The 26855-nt window shown below is 38.1% G+C and overlaps 3 protein-coding genes across 4 annotated transcripts in view; 2 read left to right on the top strand and 1 right to left on the bottom strand.

Moving 5' to 3' along the window:
• Positions 1-8285, bottom strand: part of LOC120418136 (ras-related protein Rap-2a) — a 229810-nt gene extending 221525 nt beyond the window's left edge. Inside the window, exon 1 of one of the 2 annotated variants that reach the window (XM_039580426.2) lies at positions 8157-8285. The gene's annotated coding sequence lies outside the window, so the exon portion shown is untranslated. Of the gene's footprint in view, positions 1-7608; positions 8119-8156 lie in introns of those variants that run through there. The other variant, XM_039580423.2, reaches the window with a different exon arrangement.
• A 3317-nt stretch (positions 8286-11602) lies between these two features.
• Positions 11603-15928, top strand: LOC120418149 (periodic tryptophan protein 1 homolog). The gene is made up of 7 exons (XM_039580448.2): positions 11603-11814; positions 11910-11971; positions 12128-12276; positions 12337-12501; positions 14704-14986; positions 15047-15654; positions 15725-15928. The coding sequence occupies exons 1-7, from the start codon at positions 11719-11721 to the stop codon at positions 15865-15867; spliced, it is 1506 nt and encodes a 501-aa protein (XP_039436382.1). The 5' UTR covers positions 11603-11718; the 3' UTR covers positions 15868-15928.
• Positions 15929-18337: 2409 nt separating this feature from the next.
• On the top strand, positions 18338-19871 carry LOC120418160 (uncharacterized). The gene has a single exon (XM_039580457.2). The coding sequence runs from the start codon at positions 18564-18566 to the stop codon at positions 19380-19382; it is 819 nt and encodes a 272-aa protein (XP_039436391.1). The 5' UTR covers positions 18338-18563; the 3' UTR covers positions 19383-19871.
• The last annotated feature ends 6984 nt before the right edge of the window (positions 19872-26855 follow it).

The raw sequence follows: 26855 nt of genomic DNA, 5'->3' as shown, positions 1-26855 counted from the left end.
AATCTGAAAAAATATATATCTGATTTCGTGTTTGATTTCTTACTAACAATAAAATATTTTCAATCAGAAAAAAAATAAAAATAAACCCTTAAAGCTAAATTATTTTAAATAAAAATCATCTGCATTCAAAGCAAGTTTTTCCATTGCGTCCAATGATCTGTGGTGAATTCAAAATTACCATGGTAACTTTTGAAAAAATCAAATTTATAGTTTTAGAGAGTTTTATTAAAGATCCAATAACCACATTTTTTTTCCTTTTTAGGTGTTTTTGACTATCCCTGACTCGAGGCGGTTTCAAAAACACCTAAAAAGCAAAAAAATGTTTACTGGACCTCTAAAAAAATTCCAGTATTGTTAATGGATGAAATATGAAAGAGATTCCTTTGTCTATGCTTTTGTCTTGTCAAAGTGACACTTCATCAATATTTTGATCGATTCTATCAAACCACCTTGGTACTGCACTGTACAGCTCATTTCATCTCTGCCCGACTTGTCAGGGACTTCTGGGGTGAAATTTCCTACCGTGCATGGGTATGGGAGAAGTGGAAAACAGCCGCGCACGCGGTGAAATGGAATAAATGAGATGTTTTTACTTTTGTTTCTGCCCGACGAAGCCTCTTCGCCGCTCTCTTCAAACAGCCAACCACATCGAACGATGATGATGATGGTCCACTGAACTTCAAATGAATGCCATCGAATGGAAAGATAAGTTTTTTTTCTTTTTTCCATTTTTCAAATTGGGTTTCGTGAACAGCTGTCAGGCGCGGTCGTGACAGCTCGGCGCGACAGCGCCGCTGGTGGTTGTTTTGCGTACCAAAATACTGCCACTTTTCCGTGATTGGTGTTATCAATTTAAATGCGCGGGTATTACAGTGCAATAAATCAATAAAACTCAATTAAATCTAATTCGAACGGCACGGGGTTGTGTCGTCAGATTTTTCCTCTTTTCGCCATCAATTTTCGAGCAGGGTGGCAAAGATGACGGCGCCGCCGTGTTACAAATTGAGCTGTTATCAGCACTTTTTGCGTTTTGGACCCGGCTTGAATCGACCGAAAGTTGCTCGTCTTATCATATCTGGCTGAATGCTTCTTCCTTCGTTCGTTACTGGGCAAAACTTTTTCTTTTGAATTTTTGGCATGACTGAGCTTTTCTTTGTATACATTGGTTTTTTGTTGCAAAACATTTTTGAGATTTTGTTTTGAACAAAAAAATGTAGCACTGTAAATGTTAAATGTTTATTGAACAAATCACAGCATTTTGTAGACTTAACAAAACCAACAAAACTGAATTGAACTTCGCTCATCTGATAAGTCTATGACCCATTTAAAACGATTTGAAGAAAACAACACTCAACCTCTACTCAACTCAAGTCAGCACAAGTCAGCAATTGATTTATAAGGTGTTTTTCATCACAGCTCACCGAGCGCTATTGTCGGATGACTGTATAGGAAAGCGGGAAGTCGCCGCTGCGTTCAATTCCCAAGGAAACCTGATAACAAGGGTCAATATTTGCTTGCCCACGGATTGCGTTTTTCTGAAGAATGGTGGGCATGAGTGGGCAGTAATGAAGGTGGGGGAGATCCGTGGGTAAATAGCAACGGCCATCTCTGTGGGAGTGGGTTGACGATTATTAATAAATTTTAAAACCCATTGTCACCTGCGTTATGTCATTGATATGGACAGTATCAGTTGCATGCGTGGCAGTGATTGAAAAGGTCTATTTGGAGTCAAAATGTTTCAGATGGTTTGGTTTTGAATGTGATTTTTACCAATTTAATTTAAAATTTGATGGTTCGTTCAATCAGTTATCAGTATGTAGAATTTCCTTTGAATATGTCCTATAAAAATATGAAACACAATAGCTTATAGGACCTTTGAAAAAAAACTCTGAATATGTTTAATCAAGATTCTTTAAACGATTTTCATTAAAAATTCTAATTTAATTTTATGTGACAAAAAATGTACACTACACTATCCAGATATATGAATTTTAAGCTCAAATCAGTAAAAAATGTTATATTAGAGAAACTTCATCAGTAGATATGTAGTTGATTTCAAATGATTAAAAAAACTAACTGAATCCACCTTCATGGTTAATGCCTTCCTCACACTTTTCCAATTACAATTAACTTTCAATAGGGTGACCAGATCTTCATAGTTTAGGACTCAACGGATAGGTATTTCAATTACCTATCCAATGATGTATCACAATTCACAAGATAGATCCGGACATCATTTTTATCAAGTTAACTGAGATCTGGCTTCGAAAAAGGATATAAATATCACTTAAGTGGTCATAACTTTAGATACCTTTAGGTGATCAGATCTTCAATGTTTATGACTCATTAAAAAGGTCTTTTGATTATCTTACTAATCTGTATATATAAAAAATTTCGATGGTTTTGTTCGAACGCGAATCAGTTGAACACGGAACGTCGGATCGAGATGCTTTTAGGTTCGTGTAAGCCCAAGGAAGGTTCTTACGCTAACTAATTGACACTTTGGCCACTATGGAACCGATTCCGGAGTATCGGCAAATTGTATGGAGAAAGTGACGTAAAATCAAATTTTGATCACAGGAGGCTGAATAAGCAAAAAAGCAAGAAACTTCAACAAACGAAAAAAAGGCACAACGAAGTTTGTCGGGTAAGGCTTGAGATATATGATATAATAGGGTTTGGTGTTTAATAAAGTCACTTTTGCGACATCCAAAAATTTACAAAACGCATTTTTATACATAACTTTAAAACTACTTATCAAAACTTCCAGAAAAATTGATATATGGGACCCTAAACCGAGCCGAGTATACATTAAGGTAGGCCTAGGACCTACCTAGGTGAGGATGGCAAAATATTTTAAAATCATTTTATATTAGGCCAAAAAAAGTAGTTTATGCAAAATAGTATAGCTTATGCAACATGTTTAAAAAGTATTTTTTTTTCAGCACGAGTCGTATTATCCAAAGAGGTTTACCGAGGTTTACCGTATCATCCAACGAGGTACGATGAGCTGCTTACATTTTTTTTTTGCAAAAAAAAAATATTGAAAAAGATGATGATGATACTCTCCAGTAATTTATTAATATTAATTTTTGGTAGAGAAAAGTTGGATACTTCTACGTTCAAGAAGTAAGTTGTTTCACGACAGAATTGCGAAAAAAATATTTTCCATCATTGGATATCAATGGACATACAAATTTGGGAAATCTGTTTTCAATTACTTGCCATTGCATGTACAAACTTAACCAATGAAAAATATAGCTTAGTTTAATAAATAGAATTGTTTTGTTTTTCAGTTGTAGAATATCCATTTCGGCCAAGTTATCCAGATTTTTAAGCGAAGATGGCGTTACAAATAGTGCACCTCCGAAATGTCAAAATCATGCAGTGGTACCAACATTACAAAAAAAGTGTGCCATGACAAGACATCCACACTGCTTTTCTAATGTTGGTACCACTGCGCGATTTTGCCAAATTTGCTTAAAAAACCTGGATATTTTTTTTAAATACTAATTTATGGATGATTTTTTATGATTATTTCTGGATTTAAAATTTAATTTGCTATCGGAATGTACTTTTGAGGTACTGAAATTATTTGCACCGGTTTCAAGTTATGACCATTTCAAGGCAATTTTTTCTATAAATTCATTTTTTTTAATTAAAAATAACATTGTTACTTGCCTCCAAGACGTGTTACTAGAATTGTCTTAATGCTCTTGTAGCTCGACTTACTTAACTTTAGCTTAAAAACCATTAAACTTTTGCACATTTTTTTGTTGGTCCGATTTTGCCAATAATTCCATTTTCCAGCTAAACACTAGTTCCAAAAAGGTTTCATAGATTTCGTGAACTTAAATTACAGCCCAGACTCAATTATACGAAGTTTCGATTTTCCGAAGTTCGATTATCCTAAGATTTGTATTGGACTTCGAATAATAGAATTATGAACAAAACAATTTTTATCGTGTTTTTTTTTTCTTTTCTTACTTTAAACATCAAATTCGAGTTCTGCGAGCCCATTTTAGCACAGAGATCAGAACAAACAGCATTGAAAAACATTTGTAAAAATTCAAACCAAAATACGTTAAAAAGAGCTAGGGTGTGCACCATCCGCCTAGATAGCGCCACTTGAAAAATCATGATGGCCTACAGTAGCAGAACGTTGGACCATCTAATCACTGCATGAAACATTCCGTACGAACGACATCAGATCAATGTCTGACTGTCCTTCATCAGAGGGTTGCAGTTTTACGCGCCAAAGAAGGTAAACAAAACGAAATCGGACATAACATGTGTAAAGGGACTATTTAAGTTGTCGCTTGAAAAATCATTTTTGAATGAATTTTCTGTTATGTTTTCGTTAATGTAAATGCATTTTTGCATTATTTTTAGTCAACTGGAATCATACAGAAGCGAATTTTATATTTAAACCAGTAAAAAAAAAGTAAATCTTTCCCAGATCCGGAGGGGAACACCCGTGAAGAGTATCAGGGCCGGCATTTACAAAGCGGATTCAGTGGCAGTTTTTCACTCAACTAATGTTAACATGTTTAGGTTAATGTTAACATTCCATAGGTCGCCTCTCTAAGGTGTCGTGATAAGGTCCAGTTTGTGACGATACACTACTTTCCCTTTACTAAGCAATCGAATCCAAAAGGGAAAAGATCACCAGTTGTGTTTGTCCGAGCCGGGATTTGAACCCCGATCTACCGCTTACGAGGCGGAAGCGTTACCACTAGGCTACGTGGCTCGGTCATATATATTTAAACCAGGTTAACATTTATTTTCTTTCGAAATTATTGAGCCTTTTTCATTGTTAATTTAAGTATTCTCAGCCGCGACGGTGGCGCCGCCAAGCGTATCCTGAACACTCTTATTTCTTTGATGCAAGATTGTATGCAACGCATATTTTTAGTGCAACAGTGTATACACACAAATTGGAGCCTAGATGTACATCTGTCCTCTGTGATTTTAGTCAAATTTGAAAAGTTCATTTACAAAATTCTTTTTTTTTCAAAATTACATCGCAGCCATTCTGGTCGCCATCTTGGATTCAAAAATTCTAAATCACTTAAGCGTAGTTTAAGGGTCATACTTAAGATCGAAAACAAAAATAAACCAACCCAAAACAATGTTTTTTGTGATTCAATTTATCCGAAGATTCGGTCATCCGAAGTAAAAATTTCAATTGCTTCTGGATAATCGAGTCTGGATTGTATTGCAAACCTTATTTTGTAAATTTTAAATATTGGATAAAAATGACCAAAAAGTGAATTTTGTCTGTAATATAACTTCAATATTTCACATAATTACTGTAAACTCATAAAGTTGTTTCTGATTTCCAAAAATGAACCAAAAAACTGTAAAAAAATTTAAAAGAAAATAATCACATTTGTGTTTGAAGTTTTCCATAAAATTTAAACCCAAAATAACTTCAGTTTTGACGTTGGATCACTACTTGTTTACATTTAAATAACATGTTTGTAAACCTCCAGCAAACAAAACATATTTGCATTGTATTGAACCGATATGTTTTTCTACAGCTTCGCATAACTTTTCTCTCCACCAACAGCAGTGTTGGCGAACCCTAAAATGACAGCAACGATCGCACACGTCAACGAAGTTTGCCCGTGCGAGGGTGGCAAACCTTACCAAAACAACAACAACAACAAAAGAAACAACAACAGCAAATTGTGTTGCTTTTCTTTTGATGGACTTCTTCGTTGCTGCTGCCTGGCCTACCTCGACCAGAGCCACCAATACCAGAGCCAAAGCCTCAAACCAACACACGCTCACAAATAACGACGCATGTATTGTGGTTTTGCTTTTTTTGATTGAAAGATGATTTACCAGGCGATTTACCGGGCCTGCTGCACTCGCACTTTCTGGATGATTGCTCAACCCTGGACGTCGGCGGTGTGAGGTGTGGAAATTGGTCTCCGATTTTCGCCCGGTCTATTCCCGAGATTTGGGTTGCGAAATTGATTTTCACTTTCGTGGAAGAAAAGCCCACTCTGTGTGGGCTGTGTGTCTTGGGTTTGCTTTCTTTTCTTTTTTGTGTGGGGAGGTTTCTTCTTTTTTGTTCGCGGTAAATTGAGCAGTGGAAACGCGCTGATAGGCTTTAAACGAGACTTTTCTGGCCAGTTTGCAGACTGGGTTAAATTGGTTAATTAGGTTGGGCATTAACTGGACATTTTAGGTGGAAATTTGATCGTTGTAAGGGTTTGATTGGTGACCTAGAAACTGTATTTTGATCAAAAAGTAGATATTGAAATTTCAAGTACCAGGTTATTCATTCAAACATGATCAATTGATTGGAAATTAACTTTTCTGGACTATTTATAATCACAGAAAATTGTACTTAACCCAGGAATTTGAATCCAAGATAGAGATTGATAGAGACTTGACGTAAGATTTAAAATATTTGACAATCTACGCTAAGTTAACGGACAGCGCGACAGTCGCGTTAATTCGCTGTGTGGTTTTCACCACAGTTGACGCACTTGACGTGCGCTTTGTGCTGCTGGGCGGTTTCTCCCAGCTGGTCTTTCCGCGAAGACTGCACCTTTCCGTATGGGTTGCAACGCACATTACGCACCGGGGTGGGAGATTGCAGTTTCTGGAGCCTACTTTTTTGACAGTGGTGGGTTCGGGCTGCGGATTTTTCGTGTAGAATCGCCACGTCATGAAGAATCCGTTCAGTGGTTGGAGATCGGACAGTCTTGATATCCCTGGAAGACGATCTTTACTAGGACCTTCTCTCTGCAGGAGCAAATGTGAAGAATTTGAAGTTTAGCACAAGTTTAGCAACTTCAACTCCTTCACCACCTTGTCGAAATTCAGTTTGTTCAGAGTAATCACTTGCACTGACATTTTGCTAATTTTAAGACAACATTTGAGGCTTTCCTCATCAACCTTGAATAACAACACTCAAAATTCCCCCATTAACAGTTTTCACAGCGACCTCGCGTCGATCCCGTTGGACGCCCCGGGGTCACGCAACCGTCTTGATTTGTCAGCGCCCAAACCCTCATCCGTCAATCACAAATTCTCCCCGATGCGTTTTGTTGTTGTTTTTTCCGCTTATTCTCTATGACGACGACGACGACGACGACGTTCCAAGCTCGAGTTTCCTTTCTTTCAACCCAGAGTCCGTCAGTTTGTTGTTTTTCTTGTTGCTTGCGGCTTTTGGCCACCAATACCAGCGCACACAAGCTGCAGCAGTAATGGTATGGCGGCGACGGCGATGGGAGCGCAACCCCGGGTTTTGGGAGTGTGCGTGAAGGGACACGCAGTGTTTTGTTACATCGCTTGGATGTGTGTTGGTGAGTTGATTAATCGTCGTCGTCGACGACGACTACGATTCGATGACACGAACGACGACGATTCCAATCATCCAAGAAGTCGTCGATACAATCGCGTTCGCTGCGATTTTCCCCATGAATTGGCGATAACAAGTTGCTCTAGCGATGGCTAAGTTTGACGTTTGGTCTCAGCTTGTCCGTTCCGCGCGAAAAGGGAGCCAGAGGGAGAAAGCAACAGCTGGACATATTTGGGAAAAGCCCTCTCGCATAACGACGATGACGATGATTAGCAAAGAACACTTACTTCTGGATGGAGCAGGACGCACAGTGTCTCGCTGTCTCGCTTTCGCTCGTTAGCACCAACACACGCACACAGTGTCGCGCAAAAACCGATGTAATCTCGGTTATAAAGTGTTGATTGTGTGTAAGGATTCCCTTGTTTCGGTGTTTCCAGGAACAGTGTGTCTTACGGCCAGCGATACGCCTTTTTTGCGATTAGCAGACTTTGTTCAGCGCCTACTAGCGATGAACTAAACCAAATTCCTTCCTTTTCCTCAGCAAATCTTCCCAAATCCGAGCTTTTGCTACTTCTCCCTTATTCAAAAGTGAGAAAACAATACTCTTCACTCGCTCGCACTCACTATCGTTTCCACTCCCTCCGCACCACACCAGTAACAAGGGGCCTTTACACTGTGTGATATGTGTCTCACCACCCACGCACTCGCCCAAAATTGCACACACAACTAGCCTATTGTTCCAAACACCCCGAGAAAAAAAACAATACCAACAAATCACACCCTCACTCACGCGGCGATCGCGCAAAAACAACAAAAAAACCGAAAAAACGCTCACGGTGTTGCTATTGTGTGTCGGGCCAGAACCCAGGCAGACATCGGACAGACACGGCGAACTGGCGACAGGCAGCGGACCAGAGACAAACAGCACCGACGACGGCAAAACTCGCACTAACGTCGGCCGCGCTCTGACTTCGGGCGCTCGGAAATCTCGCCTGTACCATGGCCGGATGGAACCAATACAAAAGAAATACAGGTTGAATGAATACGCGCGGGTTGTGAATCGTGGTTGTGTGATGTTGTTCTGTGGGTGGTGGGTGGTTGTGATGTGTGTGAGATGCGTGTACGGAGACTGGCTGCGTGCTGATGGGAGGCGTTAGCGTTAGTGTTCCCGGTGCTGGAAGTTTGTCAAGATGGTTATGTGGAGGTTGTTTGAGGATTTACTGCATGTAATTTTCTTTATTTTCTTCCATAGATTTGGAGAAATTGGATACGACCATCTTTGGACCAAGGCAATCTCCAATGACAAATTTGCAAAAAATATGTATTTAAATTGCAAATGTTAATAGTATGCTTTATCTCACATACAAATATGTTAAACTTTTGAGAAGCTCAATAAATGGAATTAAAAAGTGGGATAACGAAACGAACTCATGAAAAAATGCTTTCAAATGCATTTTACACTAGTTCAGTTGTTTTGCAATGATTAGTTTTTTAAAAATGTATAGTTTGACGAAAACGAAATAATTAGAGAAAAAATATGTTTATATGCGCAGGGGAATGCATTTAGAATTGATTTCAGCTAATTGCATATAAATTTTCATTGAAATTTGTAAATTTTTTGAAAACATATTTTTTGCCCCCTGATTTTTCAGACCGACTTTGAAAGGGGTGGGGGTGACAAAAACTTAAAATAAAATTTGTAGCAGCCAATTATTTATCAGATCAAACGAAATATGTAAAATTTTGTATAACCTATTAGGCCGTTGCAAATATTTTTTGAAGTTTTTGTTCCTCGACTCCGACAAAAGACGAGGGGGAGTTTCCAAAATATCTAAGTATTAACTATTTTTTTTTTGCGCAAAAAAGTTCAAAATTCCAAAACGTCACTGCTAATTTTCGGTTCGCAGCTTTTGTTCGTGTTTAAAGTTTCGGACCATATAGTTTTCCATACAAATTCGTCAATTGTCTATTTTGTAATGGTATGGTCTTTTGAAGAGATTTTCTGTTTGATTGATTGGGTAAAGATGTAAGGATGCCAAGTCAAGACGTTCTAGCAGGATACTAGTAGAGTTCTCACAGAGCTGGAAATTCTTACAGCATTTTAACAAAAAAGTTCCACCGTTCTAGCAGGATTCAGCTATGCTAGAATATTTCGTGACTAGGATGGATGAGGGCTACACACAAAAAAATGATACACGAGAAAACAAATATTGGTTTTAAAATCACTTTTTGTCACTAAAATTGGTTTTAAAAATGATTTTTTTTAAAGGAGTGATTAAAAATCAGAAAAGGGGAAACAAAATTAACTAATATAAAGTTAAATTTGCAGTCGAAAGTTTTAAGTGATTTTTTTTATAAAGTTCACCGATTTTAACTTATAAACATATTTAGGTAACTTTTTTGAAAAGGCCGCATTTTTTTTTTTAAATTGTGCCCATGATAGCTTATCTTTGAACAAAGCATTTCAAAAACTGCGAATATTCCCTACATTTTGCTTTTTTGAATTTTGTTATGAAGTCCTCTAGTCGCTGAGATCTGACTATAAAAGCACAGACAGTCTGTGATAAAAGGATAAAAAACAGGAAAACAAGAACACTTAGATTGCCTAATCAACTAATAATGTGACTGTCAATGTAAAAAAATAAAATTCAACATCTTTTTAAATTTAATTTTTTTTTTCTGATTAAATATGGGTTTTCGTACCTCTTATTTTCCGTTTATTATATATTTGCAAAAGTAAATCTTTCCCAGTTCCTGAGGGGAACACCCTTGAAGAGTATCGGGGCCGGCATTTACAAACGGATTCAGTGGCAGTTTTTAACTCAACTAATGTTAACATGTTAAGTTTAATGTTAACATTCCATAGGTCGCCTTCCTAAGGTGTCGTTGATAAGGTCCAGCTTGTGACGATACACTACCTTCCCTTTACTAAGCAATCGAATCTAGAAGAGAAACGATCACCAGTTGTGTTGGTCCGAGCCGGGATTTGAACCCCGATCTACCGCTTACGAGGTGGAAGCGTTACCACTAGGCTACGTGACTCGGTCTGCAAAGACATTTATAAAATTTTGAATGTTTTTAGTTGTTTGCATTGAAAAACACTTTCTGTTTCCAATAAAAAAGGGACCGTCGAGAAGGAGAAGTATCAGTTTACAGAGTAATGCAAAATTAGATCTCGATCATAAATGAAAATATTTCACATATTTCAAATATTTTATTTATTAATTTATTTATATGATTATCGAGTGGTATCCAAGGTGGTATGTGTTTTACAAATAGCTAGTTTTGTGAGAGAATTATAATATAATAATGATGATAAATTAATAATAACTTTAGTCGTTCGTTTATGGAAAATCGATCATCACTCTTAAATGCTTTGTAGTTCATTCAATTTATTGGAAATCTGAAATAAATGTTATTAGCATGGTAAAGTGTAGTTGTAGTTGTAGCATGGTAAAGGCACTGAAGGAACTTTTGCTCTGATACGAAAAAAATACAGTTTTGGGGAAATCGGAACATGGAAATTCTTTGGCACTGTGGATCTTTCCCAAAAATTAGAGAATAGAAGTTTGAGTAATTGATTGCCTGTTACATTTCCAAATGCTTTTTCTCATTATTTATTCACTTTGGCCGTCATCTTTGCCTTAAAATTTGCTCAACGACCCGAAATAAGACAATAAAAAAATATGTTTTTCGTGATTCGATTATCCAAAACTTCGATTATCTTAAGTAATATTGTCCGTTTCTTTCAAAGGTACACGCCGCGCGGCATTTCAGAATGTGCCATAGACATTGTTGCCAGCGATTTTCTGCACTTTTAGTGCAATAAAAAACATACCTGGCAACAATGGCAAGCGATTCGAAAAAGAAGATCAACAAAAACAAAACGCGCAGTATGGGATTTGACAGCGAGCATTTGCCGAAAGTGCGGTGCGTCGTTTCGAGGCTGATATGCCGCGTGTATTTTCCGGGAATACGCGCAATATTTTATGTTTAGTTCTGGTTTAAACCAAATTTTCATTTTTTGCTTTCTGTGTGTTTTTGAAATAGTATAAACACCCAAAAAGCAATACAATATTTATTTGATTTGTTGGACTTCTTAAAAAAACTCCACATTTTTAATCAAGACTAGACTGTAAAAGTAAAAATGGCTATCATTAACAGCCCCATTGCTGACGCTCGCAATTGGAAACGAACCTCGTGCTAACGTTTCCTAAACGTCTGTTTTCAGCAGCGGGCAGCTGGTAAACAAACACGTGCTTTGACAGTTCTTTCAAATTCATTCAAAAACACACCAGCCGCGTTTAGCGAAACACGTGCAGTGAGGGGGCTCTCAAAAAAGTTATCAATAAAGTTGAATTTCTTGTGCATTTTTATCAGATTGATTGCTAGAAAGCATGGATTCCGACCAGGAAGACGAGGTCCCCAACGTTAACTTCGTTCCGAGCTTGCTGTTCATCAAACGGGGTGTGGCCAAAGCCAACCCTGACAAAGTACGTGAACGCCTTGAAAATCTCTTCTTGGTTTATGTTAAATGAATCTGATTTTTAGTAGTTTAATAAAATAAAATTTAAACGATTTTCTTTAGGTAACTCTGACTCCAGCGGAACTGGCAAGAATTATCAACGAAACCCGTGATGACCTGGAAGAGTAAGTTGTGTTCGAACCGGTTGTTGCGTTTGAAACAGAATTCAAGAATTTTAATTGAACTGACTGAGTATCAGTTTTACAAAAAAATACATAAATTTCACTTTTAAAATACGTAAATTTGAAAGAGAAAAATCATTACCGATAACTTTTCTGCAGGGACGGCGCCAACGGTATTGACAGCTCCGAGGATGAGGAAAATGAAGATTCTGCCGCTCGGTTGGCTAGTCGGGCCCAGGACCAGGCTGGAACCTCCGGAAATCGCTCCGCGGGGGATGAGTTTGGGTTTGAGAATTATGAGCAAGAGTGTATGTCTAGAAAATATTTGGTTGTAAAAGACTTAAAATACATTTTGAATTAACTTTTAGCTGGAGAACCCGTAGTCCGATTGGCTTCGGTGGCCGTTGTTGACCCGGCGGAAAACATTCAGGACGAAGACGATTCCGAGGCGGAGGATGAAATCATCAAGCCAACGGATAATCTGATTTTGGTTGGACACGTCCAAAATGACAGCGCTTCGATGGAAGTTTACGGTAAGTTTAGATGTTAATTTCACATTTTTTGACAAGGAACTTTGTCCTAAGAGCTCTATCTGCGGTGTCAATCCAGAATTTTTCAAAAGGTGTCGTGTTATCGTGTCCTGTCAATAGAAGTGACATTGGCTCTGAGGGTGAATTTGGGTCCTACAAATTTCTGCTAATTTAGGCAAATTTCTAAAAAAGGGGAAATTCTCGTCTGTTTGGAAAATTCGCTGATTTTCACTATCTGAACAACTTATTTGGACTGTTGATAGAAACTTGCTTTTTTTTGTAGAAACTTCTTGCTCACTTCCTATTGAGCTATTTATCACTCGATTTCAGCTGAAAACGCTTTTTATGAGCTGTGATTGAATGTCAAAGTGCTGATATGGCAACATTAGAGGCACGATGGAGTTAGATACTCTTCCCTTACTTGCGTTAACTTTTTGTTTTTTTTTAAGTTAAGATAAGGGAATATATTTAATAATATATTTAATATTTAAAATGATCGGATATAAAGTTGTAAGCTGATTTTGGATCCTACCATGCAGATGGCTAGATTCGACTGAATATTATCTTTATTGAAATTTATTTTTATTTTTTACAACGATTCTTTCCAATAATTTCCGATCGGTTTTACCGAACACGGTTAATTATTAGTGTTTATTTAATCTGGACACTACAAAGTTCAATACAGCTCTTCAAAACTGGGACATTTATCGAAATCAGGTTCAATCTGCGCTCGGTCCTCTGGTCATGCAAAAAAAAAATTAATCAAAAGATCTCTTCTACTTTTGAACAGGAAATATCCAACAATGATTTTTTCTTTCAGTTTCTATGTTCTGTTGTTTTTCCGTTTTGAATTAAAGACCACCGCCATATCTCCAACAGCTTAGTTGTCACCAGGAGAGCCTGGTTCACGTTTCTTCGCTCTTCTGCCAAACATGCAAAACGCAGTAGCGTTTCACGCATGGTGGAGAGCTTCTGCAGGTTATTTAACGGCTCCAACCTGGATGATCCGATCAAATAAAGCGAGGTTTCATTTCTTGTTCTCACCATCATTCCAGTTTGAACGGATAATTGAAACGTTTTGAAATATGATTTCACCACTTTTCAAAAAATCATTTGCAGATCATAGTGACTGTTTAGACAAGAAGACTATGCTTAAATCCTTGGACCTGGGAAAACCCTCTACTTTAACCATTTATGACTGGGGGTCTATCGATTCCTTACACCATAGCGCATCTCTGCGCAAAAAATTAAAACATTCGCTGATGTAGTTTTCGAGATACAGCCCATTGAAGATGTTATATCCATTTTTTTCTAAGAAAGTCTACAATTGCCTTACAATTTTGATATTTTAAAGAATAACCAACTCGAGATAATTATGCAATTTGCTTCTGATGACTGTTAAGTATTTCTGGGCCAAGTTTCGGGAGGTTTGCTGATGTAGATTCTGAGTTACAGCCATTTTAAAATGTTATTTTCGTATTTTTCGAAGAAAATCAATATATCGAATTCAATGACAAGTTTATTTGTTTAGAGCCGATAGTTAACAGTAGATGGTCGCTGTTGTAATCAACAACTGCATGGAAAACATTTTCCTGATACACGCTTGATGTTTTAACAGCTTTGTATCTGTCCCAGGTAACGTCGTAGTCACTGTGGACACTTTCGCTGGCCTGTTCGTTGTAGATACCGAGGCTGTGACCTGTTTCCTCGCAAAACTGTAGGACGTGGAATCGCAATATGTGGATTTTAGATGTTCCTGGGAGGTTTTGTTGAATCCATTTACAGACACTTTTCTTCAAAATTTTTGAAATCGTTCGGAACGTGTAAAATTTTGTATTATAATTTGAATAAAAAAATGTAAAGCTTAAAACTTACCTTCACACATCCAGCGAGATCCGGGTTGTCCATGAGAATATTTGTACCCGTGAAACCGTACGCCCGTTGATGGTGTCGAATGTTCGATTGGCCTACCCAGATGTCACACCAGTCGAGGTAAATCTTTTCAACAGCCTTGAAAACGGTGTTTTGAGCACCGTAAATATATTTGGTTCAATTTCAGCTTTAAAGGACAATAAAATGTAAAAAATACTTACGCGTCCACAATCTAAACAAAAACTTAAAATCGAGTGGGTTTTACCCCCCAGACCCAATGTAACCCCGATGACGCTTTTAAAAACATCTCAATCTCGATTCCCTTTCCCACAGTGTTCAACGACGACGAGGGCAGCCTGTACGTGCACCACGACTTCCTGCTCCCGTCGCCGCCCCTCTGCATCGAGTGGCTCAGCTTCGACCCGGGCAGTGACAAACCGGGCAACATCTGCGCCATCGGCTGCATGGACCCCGTAATCACGCTGTGGGATCTGGACATCCAGGACTCGCTGGAACCCGTTTGCAAGTTGGGCTCGAAGGGCAGCACCAAGAAGAACAAACCCAAGATTGGTCATTCAGACGCCGTGCTGGACCTGTCGTGGAACAAGCACTTGGAGTAGGAATTGACTCTGTGAAGTCGAGGTTTTGCGGTATTGACGAAACTATTCTCTTTCAGTCACATCCTAGCCAGTGGTTCCGTCGATCAGTCCGTCATCCTGTGGGACATGGAGGACGGCACGCCACACACGATCATCAAGGAGTTTGGCGAGAAGGTTCAAACGCTGGCGTTCCACCCGACGCGAGCGGAGGGGCTGCTGGTGGGAAGTTGCGACGGCATGGTGAAGGTGTTCGACTGTCGAACCACGACGAACGATTCGGCGAGTTTCCTGTCGTGGGCGGTGGGTGGTGAGGTGGAGCGGGTCTGCTGGAACCATCACAGCGAGTTCCACTTTGTGGCCAGCACGAACGAGGGACGCATTCACTACTGTGACGTGAGACGACCGGGCGAGACGCTCTGGTCGAAGGAGGTTCACGAGAAGGAGATCACCGGACTGGTGTTGAGTTCGAAGGTTCGGGGAATGCTTGCGACGGCTTCCGCCGATGGAACGCTCAAGTTGTGGGACATTGACGAGGAGGACGCCAAGCTGGTGTACAAGAAGAACCCCAAGATGGGAGTGATCCAGTGCTTGGACGAGTGCCCGGAGAATCCGTTCATGCTGGCCATGGGAGGGGACCTGAAGACGAAGAACTTTAGCGTGGTGAACGTGTTGGATAATGATGTTGGTGAGTTTGAAGATTTAAATCAAATTAATTGAAAAAGTAGGTTATTAATCTGTTATTGCTTTTGTTTCAGTTACGAACGTGTTCAAGGCTCGGTTTGATCCCAGCTACGTGCCCGTAGCCTCGGGGGAACGGATGAACATTGAACCTCCCACGGAAGCGATGGAGGATGCTTCGATCAGCGATGACGATGACAGTGATGAGGATGAGAATTGAAATAAAAAGTGGATGTGGAATATTATTCTTTATCTATAAAACAATAGATATGTTAACTGAATCTGAGTTTTGACTTATTTGAAAGAAAATTTCATTTCCTTGCAAATTAAAAAAACATTACACTGTGTAGAACCTGAACTTAAAGAGTTTGCGAGTATCTGGAAAGGCTCGGATTTTGTCTCAAAATCGGTAAATCGTCAATGGCAAAAAAATATCCCTTGATTAATGGTATCTTCTTGGTTATGGATATCTTTCTCAGATATGACTCATAAAGTTCTTTGGAAGTGCATTAATAATAATAGGGGGATGGCGTCGCTATTTTTAGACCACATTTTCCACTTTTGCTCATCGAAACCGACTACTTTATCGACTTCATTTTGCTGGGCGAGATAGGACGCCGTCTATTTTTAGACGATGACTTAGCACTTTTACACTCTTGCGCTTAAAAAAACCAGGTGGCAGCACGATGTAACGCCACGTCCCTATTGAGATATCTGAAAATAATACATTAAGATTTGTTTTGTGCGTTTCAAATAAAACAGCCGTTGGTAATGTCGGTAACGGACAAAATTGTCATACCGCCAACTCGCAAAAAAATGCATGAAGGCAGTTTTCATGCAGATTCTGAAATACAGGCCAGACTCGATTATCCGAAAGCCTCGGAAAAATTTCACTTCGGATAATCGAAACTTTACATATTCGAATCACAAAAAAAATTCGCTGTCTAATTTTTGATTGTCGAGCTTAAGTATGACCCCTAAACTACGCTAATGTGATTTATAATTGTTAAATCCAAGATGGCGGTGTCGAAATATTGAAAAAAAAGGTGCAGGTGGTTATGTTACACATGACCAGTATGACAAAGAACTTTGCAAGATGATTGTTGAAATTTTCGATTAGAATGTCCGGTCCAAATTTCCCCATTATAATTACCGTCCTATCGAACTAAGAGGACGGAAATTGCAATTAGAGCTGAAATAGAAATCGAAGTGAAATCAATTGACTTTCCTTCAGCGGCAGTAAAGGAAATTTGAACAGCAGACATTAAAACTGCCCTTTACAGGGCTCTAATTGATTACGAGATAGTTATTCTAAATTTTTAGAAACAGATTTTCGCAGTGGCATAAAAAAATTTGCATCGCAGTAATCTATTTATTACTTCCTGCCTAATAAGCAATATATTTTAACTGCTTAACTTCAGATAATGGCCAAATGCAACTTTTTATGTCCAGTATAAAAAATCATGAAGTTTGATACCCATATTGCCCCAACTCTTACGGTTCGGCAAATATCCCCCCATCGGAACATCCGCGGGGCCTCCGGCCACTCCGGATTGTGGCCACTACTGCCGAAATGTAAAATTTCATGTCAAATATCAAAAACCATAAAGTTTGATACCCATATTGCCCCAACTTTTACGGTTCGGTAAATGTCCCCCCATGGGAACATCCGCGGGGCCTCCGGCCACTCCGGATTGTGGCCACTACTGCCAAAATGTAAAATTTCATGTCAAGTATCAAAAACCATAAAGTTTGATACCCATATTGCCCCAACTCTAACGGTCCGGCAAATGTCCCCCCATCGGAACATCCGCGGGGCCTTCGGCCACTCCAGATTGTGGCCACTACTGCCGAAATGTCAAATTTCATGTCCAGTATCAAAAACCATAAAGTTTGATACCCATATTGCCCCAACTCGTACGGTCCGGCAAATGTCCCCCCATCGGAACATCCGCGGGGCCTCCGTCCACTAAAGTCCAGGTGGTGGCCAGTTCGAATGATCGACTCCCGTGACTGGCATGTCTTAGCTGGTCCTTGCCTCCAAGCCATCTGCTCCCGGACCTCCAGGCCGTCTGCTACCGGGCCACCAGGCCATCTGCTTCTGATGTGTTCTCGTCGACGTCCAGCAATAGAATGAATTTTCGGGACCGACCGAGCCGAGTTTTGTTGGCTCGTCGACGATCCGAAAATTATGAGGTGGAGTGGGGGTGATTTTAGATACATCAATCTCACGTCTCTCGATTGACTGATTGGGAAACGTTTGTTCATCCAACCAGCGTGCACCAAAGAGAGGGGAAATTTGCCGAGAGGGGAATTCGTCACGTAACGTTTTCGCTTCGCGAAAATTTTGGATTGACACCACGTATAGAAATCTTAGGACAAAGTTCTTTGTCAAAAAATCATTTATTATTAAATAGGCAATCAACTATTCAACTCGATGAACTCGAATTCGATGTTTAAAATAAGAAAAACAAAAAAAAAACAAAAAACCTTTTTTTGTTCGTGATTTGATTATCCGAAGTCCTATTTAAACCTTCGGATAATCGAACATCGGATAATCTAAACTTCGGATAATCGAGTCTAAACTAAACTAAAGGAAACAAGAACGTAGAACGTGTCCAACACGCTTAATGCTTACCTTGCAGCAAAGCTCAACGTCCTGAAGCATCCTTCTATCAGTTCAAATCGATCATTTGCCTCTCACACATCATCTAATCACACACTTCATGAACAACCAACCAGTCTCAACAATAGCCTGTTGATGGGCGACTGTCACGGTCATCAGCGCGCGCTTTCCAAGATCCGATCCTTGGACCTTTCTCCGCGAGATTAGATTCCCAATAATATAAAAGTGACCGTTATCGCTGCGGTGCGGCCATTAGTTGCGTCAACTCCGCGTCCAAGCCATCACCGATCATGAAGGTTCAGTACGATCTGGAGGGTGGCCAGCTGAACCAGTCCCGCTGGGCTTGCTCCAAGTTGGTCCTGGGAGCGGTGCTGCTGGTCTTGCTGATGCTCGGGTCAGCTTTTGCGTCAATTTGGTTCCAGCGGTACTACTGGGAGGAGGAGCAGCGGCACGTGACGGAGAAAGCGGTTCAGGATATTTCTACGAGTACAGTTTTGGTGGAATCAAGCAGTAGCGGGGATCACGGTGAAGTTGACGTTCAGGAAGTTGCGTTTTTCGAGGTCAACCTGGACGAGCACGGGCTGTCGGTCAACGTGAACCAGGACAACGGAACACTGCTCTCGATTACGGAAGCTTCGAGTGACCTGCTAAAGGAGTTTGCGGGATTAGTTCTGGTCGAAGCTTTTGCCGCTGTTCGTGGGCTGCAGGAGGCAAACAATGCAAAGCACGTGGAGATTCCGGAGCTACCCTCGGTGGAAGCCAGCACGGAGGAGATCTGGAGCTGGAGTACGCACGAAGGTCACGACGGGTTCCGGATTCGGTTCGACAACGGGGAGTGGAAGTTTGAGGCCGTTAGTCGGGAGGAGAGTCATGAAGAGCCGGATTCGAAAGATGAGCAGAGTTCGGACTCTGCCGAGTCTGGCCTGAATGAGTCGAAAGCGGTGAAGGAGGGGCAGCAGCAAACGACGGAAGGAAGCACAGAAGAGGTCTGGAGCTGGAGTTCTCAGGGCTTCAGCGGGTTCCGGATTCATTTCACCGACGGAAAGTGGTCGTTTGAAGCTGTTAGTCGTGAGAGCGAGGAAGTGAGCGGTGGTGATAACAGTGAATAATTTCTAATAAAATCTGAATTGAGTGTCCAATAGTATACTAAAGAAAAAGTTTTGCTCAAAGAAATTGTTTCAATTAGTTATAAAAAAATGTGTTAAATTAGATTTTTGACCAATAAGCTAACTTTATTTCACCCTTAAATAAATTCTAATCGATTTTTGGCTGGTCACCCTCCACTACTGGTTGCGCTGAACGTTGCATTCCCTCCGGTCGAGTTGCTCGATCCAGCCTGCAGAGGGCCAATGGCATGGCGGTGGATGAAAAACCCAATCAGCAGTATCACGAACAAAATCACCAAAATTTTCAGCACCAGCCATACTGTCGTCAACAGGCAGCAATCCTTGACTTTGGCGTTGCCAAGCTTGGTGTAGCCTTCCTCCATTATGATTGAGTCCATGCTTTGATTGTAAATGATTTTTCGAAACTCTTGGCCACTTTCACTATGCTCTTCTAATAACTCTGCTTTCATTACATCTGCGTCGGAAGGCGACTAGCACAAGACTGTTGGCTTGAATAATGAACTAAACGAAATTCAGAATAATTTTATGCAGTTTTCGCTAGAAGTTAGATAAAAAAGAAATCACTACTAAATCATTCCCTGTTGGATATAATTAGCTTTGTTATCAGCAGACTTAGTAGAATGAGTTGCTTGTTTGGGCTTCCCCCATAATGTCAACATTGTAGAAAATTTCAGTAAGTTTCTTATTACGTATCAAGTAGAAGGGTAGAAACAAAACAAAATTCAAATTTATAAATAACGCTACGAATTAACCACAAGCACTAAACGTACCGTAAACCGGGGTGACTTTGATAGGATTTCAATTAGTTTTTAGCATATTTTCCAACAGGTAAGGTTTTTCTCAAGATTGTTATTTTTAAAACATGTACTGGGGTAGACTACACAAAGTCCATGCACTATTTCGGAATAAAAGTTTTTTCAATAATGTTTAAAAAAAATAGTTACGTTAAAAATTCTTAGTTTTAATTCCGGGGTGACTTTGATAGTCATAGTTTTTCTTGTTAAAATCTTATTTAAGATTTTCAAACTTTATTTGTACCCTAAATGTACCATCACTAAAGTAGCTGATATAGTTTTTAAGAAAAAAAAAAACAATGTTTATATTTAGTTAACTAAGTGTATAAGCTTTTAAGCAAAATACATATAAATTTAAGGTAAAATTGTTAAAAAGTCGAAATTTCGCCTAAAATTTGTTAAAACTGGGTTTGTTTATAAAATTATCGATTTATTGTGCATTTTTTACAGAATTTGAAGCACGAATCACAAGTTTTCACATTTTAAATGAAATTTATTTAACTGAAATTGCTTATAAATTGTGCCAATAGTTTCGTTTTTGCTTATAAATTTGGAGATTTTTTTAAATGGTGTTTCAAAAACACATATTATTTATTATTTACAAATTTATTTAACCTTCTCCTAGTGGAAAATTGTCGAAAGAATCCGAAAATGCATTCCGTTTTCTGATTCAAAATCATGTTCATTGAGAAAATCATGACACTTTGAGAAGTTTAAAATAATGACTTTCATCAACATTTTCTTAACTATAGTTAACTAACTATTTAAACTTGTTAAAATTTTATGAATAGTTCTTCTTGAGATACTTTGAACACTTCTCTACCACGGTCAGTATGTTTCTAAACCATTCCTTACGTATTTTAATTGTACTCTTCATTTTGCGGAAAAATCGCTATCAAAGTCACCCCGTTTTACGGTACATGTTTTATTTGGTAGTCAATTAAAACAAGTTTGATTAACTTTACAAACTAACGTTTATTGACAGTACTGCTCGGCACTCGGATACAGAATCAATGAAAAGTGAGAAAGAAAGAGAAAGCGCGCGTGAATGAATGACGTTTGTAGGGAGTGTCCATAAACTACGAAACTATGGCATGGTAATAAACAACGTAATACAACAGTACAAAATTAGCATTATATCACCATTGGTTGGGAAAAAGAGCCTGCGGTTTCGCTACCTTTTTCTAAGTAAATCCAGCATCAACACTTCCCGTGCTCCTAATCCTTATTCCTCTCCCGGTGAATTGTGGAGATGGGAGCGGCCGGCAATGGATGGCTCTCATGGTGCTACCTGTCCTGTTCTGGTAGAATTGGTTTTAATTCTCTCTAATCAATTTCTAAGCAACCTGGGCTGGATAATTATCATCACACATACATGACGAAATCCAGTCTGCAACCCGCTAAGATCACCATCTCCATGCGAATGCAAAAAAATTAGCATTGTATCACCATTAATAGGATACTGTGTGTGTGTATGTGTGTGTGTGTGTGTGTGTGTGTGTGTGTGTGTGTGTGTGTGTGTGTGTTCGATTCTGTATGTTTTCGCAAATCGACATTTCATTGTATTTTTTTAAAATTTGGCTCAAACTTTGTCATCGATTACTTGTTAAGTCCTAAAAAGCCATTTGCATAGTTGGTTTCTCACAACAGTCTAGAATAGATAATCTATCTTTTCTATCTTTATAATTTAATCCAATCTCTATTCTAACACAAGCGCAGCCAGTCCGATGAAAGCATGCTGGAAAGTCTTGTGATAAGATTACGCCCCAAGCACTTTTCTTGTCATTATACATAATTGCAGTACGTCCGAGAGCACCCGAAAATGTATTACAAAAATTAAAGTGGCCTGCCCTTCTGCGTTGTGTTTACCGCAGAAAGGATTCTGAGTACGGATCACATTTCACAGAATCTACAGGGGCATTACCTATAAAAAATTACTTTTCATTACTTTTTGAACTATAGAATCATTATTTATGATGACCCTGATACTATTTAGCTGTATTCTAAACCTCCAAATAAGAAAAAACTGTTATGGTGCAAAATTTACAATCACGTGGTAGCTGTTTGACATGTGGCGTCGCGGTGTTCATCAAGCATTCATAGCATGCTAAGGAAAATTTGATGCTTTTCTGGGGAAAACCGTTGGTTCCGAAAACCCCGGATGTATTGCCGTTGAGCTCGATGGGGGTTGAACGAATCGACCTGGTCTCTTAGGGAAAGTTGTTCTCCGGACGATTCCGCTCATTTCTGGCCATCCTGGAAGTTTCTACATGTTTTCCCCAGGCCTGTAGGAGCGAATGAACGAAAATTCAAAATTTCCCATAGTAAATCCCATGTAAACTTGAACTCGCTTGAGACAAGCCAGTTTTCAACCAAATGAGCTGAAATTTGGCGTGAGAGTCCCTATGGGTATGCCCAACAAGGGGAACCACACCAGAACTTGATCTGAGAACTGTTCAAAATCCGTACCCACCCTACTGTACAGGTTTTCATACAAACTTCTTTACATCTAAAAACATAATATTTCGCATTTTAGAAGTATTGGCCGTGATTATGAGGGCGTGTCAAAACATTCAAGGAGACAAGACAAAGGTTTCATTTTTTAACACTGAAACCAAATCACCAGTAGATAGAAAAAGAGTGTATGTGTTTTTCTTAATTTCCATTCTTTGAAAAGCCATATATACCAACGACCAGATCGACAATGTTAAATAAAGAAAATTGTTCAGAATCTTTAAAGCAATTTGAAAATATTTTTTTTTCAGTGATAAGCAATAATGTTGGACAATGTTTATTATTTTTTCGATTTTTCAAAAACCTAATCAAAACATCGCAATATTTTATTTAACATCTCAAATTTGCTCAAATTTTTTACCGGAAGGCTCGTCCAATTTCCCATAAGTTTGTCTTTGACCACATTTCAATTGGATGTATGGGCTTACAGATATAAGCTAATTACATTGCTCATAACTGAAAACATAATATTTTTTCAGTGTAGTATAGTAACCTGGATAGTAAATTAGCTTATATCTGTAAGCCCATACATCCAATTGAAATGTGGTCAAAGACAAACTTATGGGAAATTGGACGAGCTTTCCGGTAAAAATATTTTCGAGACTGAAAAATCAAGTCTGTCATATAGAAATTGCCAAAAACCATCAAAAAACCTATTTTTTCAACATTTTTATTTTTAAAACCGCTGTAACTTCACAAGGATTGGACTTAGGACAATGGTCAATATGGAGACTTTTATGTAAAATTGTCTGGGGAATCGATTCCCACTATCGGCTTTTGAAAATTTTGACGTTTAGAGCACTTAAAAAAAAACAGTTTCAGTAAATGATTTTTGTATTTTTTTAGGTGAGTTGCTCCATCCTGCATTTTTTGTGAGTCTTTTTGTAACATCTTAGGCTATTTTCACAAAAATTTTGAACGAAAAAAAATCGTGGGCTCACCTTCAAATTTGACTTTTAAACTTAAAAATCAAAAAATCTCATAAAAGTGGCGTGTTTTTTTCTTCCAGTGTATTTTTTCCGGAAAGCCCGTCAAATTTCCTACAAGTTTGTCTTTGACCACTTTTTGATACGATGCAACGGCTTCGAGATACAGCAATATTTAAATTACGAAATACAAAAATATTTAAAACACTTACGCCCTTCTCAAATGTCATTATCGAGTGTAACTGGCTCCATATACACAAAAATGGCTTATATAAGCGTAGGATAACATGTCTACAAAGTTTCATTGAAATCGGAGAGGGTCGAGAAAAAAGTACCAAAAAAAATCCTGTTTTGAGCTGGAATTGCTCTATATTTAAGAAAATGTTGATGATAGTCATTATTTTAAACTTCTCAAAGTGTCATGATAATTAACATGATTTTAAATCGGAAAACGGAATACATTTTCGGATTTTTTTTTCGCAATTTTCCACTAGGAGAAGGTTAACTAACTTTGTAAATAATAAATAATATGTGTTTTTGAAACACAATTAAAAAAAAATCTCCAAATTTCTAGGCAATTTCAGTTGAAAAAATGTCATGTAAAATGTGAAAACTTGTGATTCGTGCTTCGAATTCAGTATAAAAAGCAATATAAATCGATAATTTTATAACCATAACTAGTTTTAACAAATTTCAGGTAAAATTCCGACTTTTCAAAAAATTTACGTAAAATTTACATGTATATTGTTAAAATGCTTATAAAAATAGTTAACTAAATATAAACATTGATTTTTTTTCTTAAAAACTATATCAGCTACTTTAGTGATGGTACATTTAACGTACAAATAATGTTTGAACATCTTTAATATGAGTTTAACAAGAAAAACTATGACTATCAAAGTCACCCTGGAATTTAATTTTTTTTAACGAAACTATATACTATTGAACAAACTTTTTTTCCAAAATAGTGCATGGACTTTGTGTGGCCTACCCCAGTACATGTTTTAAAAATATAAATCTTGAGAAAAACCTTACCTGTTGGAAAATATTCCAAAAACAAATTGTAATTCTATCAAAGTCACCCCGGTTTACGGCAGGTAAAATAAAATTGGATGTACGATAAGATGGCTAGCTTAAAATTTAGAAAGACGTATTTTTCATTTAAAAAATTACAAAAAATAGTTTTACAACCTATGCCACTTTTGAACCCTTGCTGCAGAAAAAAATTGGGACATATCATGAGGAAATTTTATGTACTTTTCGAATTTAAATGAAAATGTATTAAAAAAAACAGTATGGAAATTTTTTATGTGAACTTATATCCACATAACTGATAAAACAAGATGAGGTTTCCGGGTTTCGAAGCGTCATTGCTGTGCCCAAAGATGGTTTAAATTATTGTAAAAAATTCCCCAACCAATTTTTTTAACAAATATCAATCGAGGACAATTTCTGGCAAAACACTGTAAATGGGTCAATGTTAGATGGTAATAAAAAAATGTATCCGACAGTGGAATTTTACATAAGGAGTAAGAAAACACTATTATTTTACAAACTCACATTGGCAACACGACACAAAACATTTCTTCACCCAATATTAAGAAAAAAAAAAGTTTTTTGAAGGCCATAACTCCAAACTTCATTATTGGACTGGTTCAACCAAAGAAGCCCATAAATGTAGAACAATAAAAAGGATTTCTCAATTCTTGTTCTAACGTATCTAACACAAATATAAAAAAATGGTACAAGTTCCAAGAATTTCAGCCGCAAAAAAAAAAGAATCCTAACCCGAACACGACGCCGTAAAAACCTTTCCCCGTTCCAAGGACTTTTGCCTCACAGAAATTGTTTTTTCACCGATCCTTTTACCCAAAAAGATATAGCGCAAGATGCTCTAGATTTTTTATTTGTATCATCCTATCTTGTCCCGGAGTGTCCTTGGAGGAGGCACTTTTAATGGTGGAATTTCGGATCGCCAGCGAGCACCCCCGCATCGAGGACACTCTCGCACTGGGAGGAAATGGCATTTTCCAAAGTTTTATGGAAAAGAAGGAGCAACAACAAAAAAAGATTGTTTCGAATGCTGTGGACGCTGCACAATCTCTTACGTAACAAGCAGAGCAGCAGATGAAATGAGATTTTTTTACGACTTTTTACGGCTTTTGGATAGAAGAATGTTGTATTATTTTTTTTCTCTTCTATCTGATTTTATGTTCCAACTTTATGGTTGGCTGTCTCGGTGCCCGGTGGCCAAATTGTGCAAATGCTGCAGGGCAGATGCGGGCCGAGGTGGAGATTTAGGAGGTGATTTTTTTTTATTTTCTTTTTAATAAGAATTATATTGATGTTTTTTATTTATTGGAAAATTGTTTGGTTCAATGCATATTCTCAAACTTTAATTTCACTGAAAATGTTCAAAGTTTTTGTTGCCGATAAGGAAAACCAAACGGCCATACAGCATTTGTTGGCGAATACTAAAACACCTTTTCTCTACTTGATTTAGCATAAAGTCAAAATTTTCATTTATGGTTAGTTAAGTCACGAATGGTATACGTAAGTTAAAACGTAAAGCTAAAACTAAAAAAATTAAGGGTTTTCCCAGTGAAGTGATTCACTTGTGGAAAATTAATAAATAAAATCATGAATCAAGAAATATTCATTGGAAATTTCTCATTTGCCATCTTGCTACAGATTGTATTGGAGTAATTCACTAGAATACCGCAATTTGTTGAAGATTCGGAATATGGTGTTTTTTTATAATTGAGCAATTCTCTCAGATTTCGGTCATTCGATTTTTTTGTATTTTTTAATCCGACTGAAACTTTTAGGTACGTTCGGTATGTCCAAAGAAGCCATTTTGCATTATTAGTTTGTCGATATAATTTTCTTTACAAATTTGGCAGCTGTCCATACAAAAATGATGTATGTAAATTCAAAAATCTGCATCTTTTGAAGGAATTTTTGATCGATTTGGTGTCTTCGGCAAAGTTGTTGGTATGGATTTTGGATTTACTTATTTTGATTTTTGAGGTTTAAAAACAAGAAAATTGATGTTTTCTAAGTCTCACTCAAACAACCCACCCACGATATCTCGGCAAATAATGGTCCGATTTTCAATGTTAATATACATTCGTAAAATTTTCCGATCTTTTCGAAAACAATATTTAAAAAAAAATTAAACGTGGGCAAACATGTGCACTAATTTAAAAAAATTAAAAACT

This window comes from Culex pipiens, chromosome 2 (assembly GCF_016801865.2).
Source record: "Culex pipiens pallens isolate TS chromosome 2, TS_CPP_V2, whole genome shotgun sequence".
In the NCBI taxonomy this organism is placed as follows: Eukaryota; Metazoa; Arthropoda; class Insecta; order Diptera; family Culicidae; genus Culex; species Culex pipiens.
Note: the sequence above shows the minus strand (reverse complement) of the source record. Positions and strands in the feature narration are given on the sequence as shown.